This window comes from Mandrillus leucophaeus, unplaced genomic scaffold, assembly GCF_000951045.1.
Source record: "Mandrillus leucophaeus isolate KB7577 unplaced genomic scaffold, Mleu.le_1.0 Scaffold198, whole genome shotgun sequence".
NCBI lineage: Eukaryota > Metazoa > Chordata > Mammalia > Primates > Cercopithecidae > Mandrillus > Mandrillus leucophaeus.
The window spans coordinates 3,429,230-3,436,097 of record NW_012102009.1 but is presented as its reverse complement, the minus strand read 5'-3'; the positions used below and the strand labels follow the sequence as shown (position 1 = coordinate 3,436,097).

Genomic DNA, 6,868 nt, shown 5'->3' with positions numbered 1-6,868 from the left:
AAGGCATCAACATGAAGCTATACCAAAAGAGGTTCTCTAGACCTTCCTACTCAAAGCTCCTCTAGAGACCTAAAATGCCTGATGGACACAATTCTGACTTGGTAACTCTGGGATAAAAAGAGGAAGAGCATTTTTAGTAAGCAATAAGCATTTCTTTCAAAGCAATTACTTGAATAGACTAAGCAAAAAAGCAAAAGATAACTTCCTTCCCCATATTCCTGAGGTAAATATTCAAAGGTACAAATTACAACCTTACCAGCATACAGATATCCATGGGAAGGAACACCTTTCTTCTGCTCCCATGATATGGTGTTGCTCTCAAGCAAGTGACAATGCCTTGCGCTTTTCCAATATGACTTGCAGCATGATCTGCATGAACGTCCTTTATACCTACGATTTCAGAAATTATACAGGCTGCTCTATTCTAAGTGCATAATAAATCAATAGAAATAGCACAGAGAAATCAGCTAAACATGTAAAAATAGACATATATCCTATGTTTTATATCTGAAAAAAACAGGATTTATGAGTGAAAAACTGGGCACAAAAACAAGTTGATCATTTACCACCAGCAGATATCTAAATCTCAATCTCAACTTTTAAACGAGAGTTTTCCTCAGACTACAGCACACTAAGAACACATTTAGAATTTTAATCAGCTATCATGGAAAAACTTTACAAGTCTTCCATTTCTTCTCCTCTGTGCAATTTCCATATGACCTCATTTTAAGAATATGCTTAACAAACATTCTGCTCTTTGCTCCCTCCTTTCATTGTGACGGTAAACATGTCACCAGAGTTGTGGGCCAGAACAGGCCTGGGAGATGCAATGGGGACTTGTATTATTCTTTTAGGGAGGTATAAAGATATATATTACCTTCTTCAAATGAGATGGTATTGTCCTTGGCCCAAATAATTTCCTCATTTCAATAAGACCTCACTAACTCGCAACAAAGTCAGAGGAGAAATCCTACCATCAAAATTTTGTTTTTAAAAAAGCAGAGAAAGAAAAATCTCAAAAACTTTTATAAATGCAGTTTTAGGCCGGGCACGGTGGCTCATGCCTGTAATCCTGGCACTTTGGGAGGCTGAGGCAGGCAGATCATGAGGTCAAGAGATCGATACCATTCTGGCCTTGTCTATACTAAAAGTACAAAATTTAGCTGGGTGTGGTGGCACGCACCTGTAGTCCCAGCTACTCGGGAGGCTGATGCAGGAGAATCACTTGAATCTGGGAGGCGGAAGTTGCAGTGAGCCGAGATTACGCCACTGCACTCCAGCCTGGGGACAGAGCGAGACTACGTCTCAAAATAAAATAAAATAAAGTAAGTGTGTTTTACTTCTTCTACTTTTCTTTTTCCATGGATAAGTATTATTAACAGGAAAGGAAGAATCAGGTTATAGGCCTTCCAAAGTGTAGGAGATGCTATAGTAAAAAAGTAAAGCCATCTGCAATTACCAGAGTATTAATTTCAACATTCCCATGAGGAAAGTAGCTGTGTGAGAGCCTGAGTCTTGGATTACTCTGCATTACAAAGAAAGAGATATAAATTCCTCTTCTTGCTAACAACCACCACCACAAAAACTGTTCCTTTACAGATAGTACAAAGGAAGACTTTAGTGCTAAACTGGTCAGACTGCCAAACTATGAAAACGTGAAATCTCAAAGGTATTTTACTGGAAAAAAGAAGTATGAAACAGAAAAACAACTTACCCAATATTTCTAGTGTTAAGTAAAGAAGAGAGCTCTGTGTGTTTTCAGCATAATTTTCCAGTTCCTTGATATTACGATATGCTTTATCATCTAGATTTTTTTCCTACATCAAATAAAATGCAAATAAAGTCTGTTGAACTGTCAGTATTTTATAAAGAAAAGGTGCTGTTTTTTTTTGCCCCAAAGAACTGAATAATAATGAATAAAAATATTTAGTATATGTTATTTAGTACACAATAAGATAAAACATTACAATATTAAAGTTCTACATATTCAATACTTTCAAATCCACCACCTCAAAATAAGACATCAGGAATAATATCAATGTACAAATCACCATGGACATGGCATTGTTTTTTAATTTCATCTGAAGCCCAAGTTATCAAAATAAACTGACTTTACTGAGCTCTTATGTAAGCACTTTAGACATTATCTTCTTAACCCGAACAATCCCCCCACCAAGAGATAAGGAATTCATACTTTCCCCATTTTACAAATGAAGAAACTGAGGCATGGATCCATTAACATGTCCAAGGACACACAGTTAATAAATAAATGGTGGGGACAGGAACCCACATATGTGACTCGTGAATCTACACAGTCAATGAGGAAAAGGTACCTAGAAAAAGAAAACAGAAACCAGTGCCTACCCCATTCCCCAAAAAGAAACCATGCTCAATAAAATAACAGGGTTGATTCCCTAAATACACTATATGCAAGAAACAGAAAAATGAGAATCTAATAGCAAGAACACTTAGCCACTTTTATAATAATACATTTACGAAGATTATTATTAGGGCAAAATATTATCCCCTATTTCACCCTCTTTAAAATCAGAAGAAACTAACACCAGCATCAAATGCCACATGCAGGGTTTTAAAAAAAAGAGGCCGGGCGGGGTGGCTCACGCCTGTAATCCCAGTACTTTGGGAGGCCAAGGTGGGCAGATCACCTGAGGTCAGGAGTTCAAGACCAGCCTGGCCAACATGGTAAAACCCTGTCTCTACCAAAAATACAAAAGAAGTCAGCTGGGCATTGTGGCGGGTGCCTGTAATCCCAGCTACTCGGGAAGCTGAGGCAGGAGAATCTCTTGAACCTGGGAGGCAAAGGTTGCAGGGAGCCGAGATCATGCCATTGCACTCCAGCCTGGGCAACAAGAGTGAGACTCCATCTCCAAAAAAAAAAAAAAAAGAAAGAAAGAAAGAAAGAAAGGAAAAAGAAAAGAAAATGACACCAGCAATGATTCCAGAAAAAAAAAAAAATGCATCCTTTATGGTTTGTTAAATTCAGACATAACTAACATACCATAAAATTTATCCCTTCAAATAATACAATTCAGTGGTTTTTAGTATGTACACAAAGTTGTGCGGCTATCACTATTATCTAATTCCAGAATATTTTAATGACCCCCAAAAGAAAACTTGCATCCATTAAGCAGACACTTCCCATTCCCCCCTCCCCTCAGCCCTGGCAAACCACTAATCTACTTTTTGTCTTCATGGATTTGTCTATTCTGGGCACTTCATAAAAATGGAATTGTATAATATGTAGCTTTTTGTGCCTGGCTTCTTTTAATTAGCATAATGTTTTCTTCATCTACTGGTACTTCATTTTTTTCAGTTGAATAAATTATTAATAATATTCTATTGTATGGATATACAATATTTTGTTCAACAACTAATTAACAGACTATGAGTTCTTTCTACTTTTGGGCTATCATGAATAATGTTGCCACAAACATTCATATACAAGTTCTGGGTGGACGTATGTTTTCATTTCTCTTGGGTATAAATCTAGGGATAGAATTTCTGGCTCTATGGTAACTCCTATGTTCAACTCTTTGAAGAAAAAGTAGGCAAACTATTTTTCCAAAGCAGCTGCACCATTTCACATTCCCGCCAGCAATGTATGAAAGGTTTTAACATCTCCCTGTTTTCACCAATATTTGTTAACGTGCATCTTTTTTTATCACAGCCATCCCAACAGCTGTGAAGTGATGTTTCTTTGTTTTAATAAGCATTTCTCTAATGAAAAGATGTGAAACACCTTTTCAGATGCTTATTGGTCATTTGTATACCTTATTTGCAGAAATGTCTACTCAAAGTCTTTCCTCATTTTTAAATGAGACTTTTTTATTGTTGAGTTGTAAGTTTCTTGCATATTTTAGATCATTGTCCCTTATCAGATATATAACTGGCAAATATTTTTTTCTTTTAGTACAATTTATCTATTTTTTCTTTTCTTGCTTGTGCCTTTGGTATCACATCTAAAAAACCATTGCCTAGCTAGGTGCAGTGGCTCACATCTGTAATCCCAGCACTTTGGGAGGCTGAGGCGGGTAGATCACAAGGTCAGGAGATCAAGACCATCCTGGCCAACATGGTGAAACCCTATCTCTACTAAAACACACACACAAAGCTGAGTAGTAGTCCCAGCTACTCAGAAGGCTGAGGCAGGGGAATTGCTTGAACCCAGGAGGTGGAGATTGCAGTGAGCCGAGATGGTATCACTGCACTCCAGCCTGGCAACAGAGCGAGACTCCATCTCAAAAAAAAAAAAAGAAAAAAAAAGAAACTACTGCCTAACCTACAAATCACTAAGATTTACACCTATGCTTTCCCCTAAGAGTTTCAGTTTTAGCTCTTACATCTAGGTCTTTTAATCTAGTTTGAGTTCATTTTTGCATATGGTGTGAGGCAGGGGTCAAAACTTATTATTTTGCAAGAGGTATCCAATTGTCCCAGCATCATTTGTTGCAAAGACTGTTCTTTCCCAAGTGAAATGTCTTGACACCCTTGTCACTCAACTGACTATAAATATATGGGTTTATATCTGGACTCTCATTTCTATTCCATTGATCTATATGTCTACCCTGTATCAGTAACACACAATGTGATTACTGTAGCTTTGTAGTTAAGTTCTGAAATCAGGAAATGTGAGCCCTCTAACTTTGTTCTTCTTTGTTAAGATTATTCTGGCTATTCTGGGTCCCTTGCATTTCCATATGAATTTTAGGACCAGTTTGTCAATTTCTGCAAAAAAGAAAGCTGGAATTTTGATAAAGATTGCATTGAATCTACAGATCAATGTTTGCTCACAGTTCTTTACTTTTAAATATCCCCCCTTCAAAAGCCAAGTGTTATTTTTCATTAAACTAAAATGGTGTCTCTGTCTTGGGTTCTCTAATTTTCTTTACCTTGTAAAAACAGAAAAGATGACACCTGAAAATAGGTCTTCTTAGCTAATATCTCTTTTTGGCTTCTTCTGATTATTGATACAGCCTATAGCTAGCAAACTGTATCTAAATAAACTAAGTAAACTTACATTTCCATGACAACAGCATGTAATTAATATTAGGCCAAGGGGAACACTGACCTAACAATGCATCAGAAAGGTCACACATGTTAGGCCATGTCACACAGCAATTCACTGACTTGGCTGGACCTAGAACTAAGTTCTAAGAATTTAGTACAGGATTCCATTCACTGGAACTGTCAGTCTTTCTTTATGCCCTCTACTATTTAGACACAGGTCCAAGTACTGGGGTATACATAAAGGTATGTGCATGACTAGTCAAGTATCTGATGATATTAAGGAATAATTAGTAATTTTTAAGGTATGATAATCATATTATGGTTATTTTTTGTCTTTATCTTTTTAAGATACATATGCATTTATAAATCAGATGATAAGATGTCTGGGATTTTCTTTAACATGTCACCAGATATTCTACACATGCAAAGTATTCTCTCTATTTTTATGTAAGTATGAAAATTTCCTTTTAAAAACAAAATTGTGGAGTGTGGTTGTGCATACACATGCCTCTGCCTGGGTGCCTGTCTCAATGTGAGGGTATGGGGGGTTGATGTGAGTAGCATGCAAGGGTAAAGTATGAATAAAATGACATGGTTCTCTAAAATTTTCCATCCTCTAAAATATTAATATACAATCAAAATATTTACTTCCTGAAGAATTAGCTTAAGAATTAAACAGGAAGAAAGAAAGAAAGAAAAAAATAAAATAAAATAAAATAATTAAACAGGAAGAAAAAGCTTAAAACTTGAACAATTTCGACTTACTCTTTCATCAATGATTTTCATAAGCCATCTTTTAGTCAGATTATGTCTTTTAACAGCCTAAAAGACAAAGAGTATTATAAGTTTTCAGAAAGTACTAGAAATGACTTCTGTAGAACTGAATAAAATAAACAAACCAAATACAAAACTAAGTAGGGAAACATTTGTAATAACTCATCACCAAATAGACAGCTATGTTAAAGAAATATCAAGGAAAAAGAAAACGTCCCTAGAAAATATTTCAAAACACTTACAAGATTATATTTCTAATATTTTTCTACTAACTTGTCTTTTTTTCCTATACTGCTAATAATTTAACGATTCCACTTTCAAACAAAAACAAAACAAGAATTACGCATCAAATACTGAACTTCTCTATTATGTGATATACCCCGACATTTTATTTTTTTAAATTGTAGAGACAGGGTCTCACTATGGTGCTGGTCTTGAACTCCCGGGTTCAAATTATCCTCCCGCCTCAACTTCCCAAAATGTTGGGATTATAGGCATGAGCCACTGTGCCTAGCCACCCTGACTTCTATGCTTACTCATTACACGCAAATTTTTTTCCACAGGGTAAAGATTCTTTTTAGCAAAAGTAACCACCCCTCCAAAAACACAGTAACTAAAACTCCAACAAAAATAATCCACATGGTAAATTGTTACCTTAGCAAGTAAAGACACTCCAGTAGGAAAGAGCTCACCTAGTGCTCAGACACTTGTCTCTACTACAATTCTCCTAAAAGGAATCAGGGCTCTCGAGAAATGGGTGATTCCAAAGGTGAGGCAAGGGAGAGATTCAAGAGGATCCTAGAATATCTTATTGTGTCAGAAAATAAGAAAGTGCTCCAAAAAATGATGGAAGCGTGTCACAAGGACATAGCAGCCACTGTGAACGAGTTCCCCCTGTCCAAAGCTGGAACAACCTGAACACCCAAATCAGTACATGAGTGAATTATAAACTGTAAAAAACAAGAAATCATGTGTCGACACCAATAATTAATAAACAAATAAATAAAGGAAAATAAGAGCTCATTCTTATAGCAGAATGCTAAGTGCCAACTGGTAAATGTGGACC

The 6,868-nt window shown here is 36.3% G+C and overlaps 1 protein-coding gene across 1 annotated transcript in view; it reads right to left on the bottom strand.

The window, feature by feature from the left end:
* The window catches only part of NDUFAF6 (NADH dehydrogenase (ubiquinone) complex I, assembly factor 6), a 34,170-nt gene that overhangs the window by 21,982 nt on the left and 5,320 nt on the right, over positions 1-6,868 (bottom strand). The window contains exons 2-4 of the mRNA XM_011978662.1: positions 5,794-5,850; positions 1,715-1,817; positions 257-390 (exon numbers count right to left, since the gene is read on the bottom strand). Coding sequence (XP_011834052.1) covers positions 257-390; positions 1,715-1,817; positions 5,794-5,814 — 258 coding nt within the window. The 5' untranslated portion in view covers positions 5,815-5,850. The remainder of the gene's footprint in view (positions 1-256; positions 391-1,714; positions 1,818-5,793; positions 5,851-6,868) is intronic.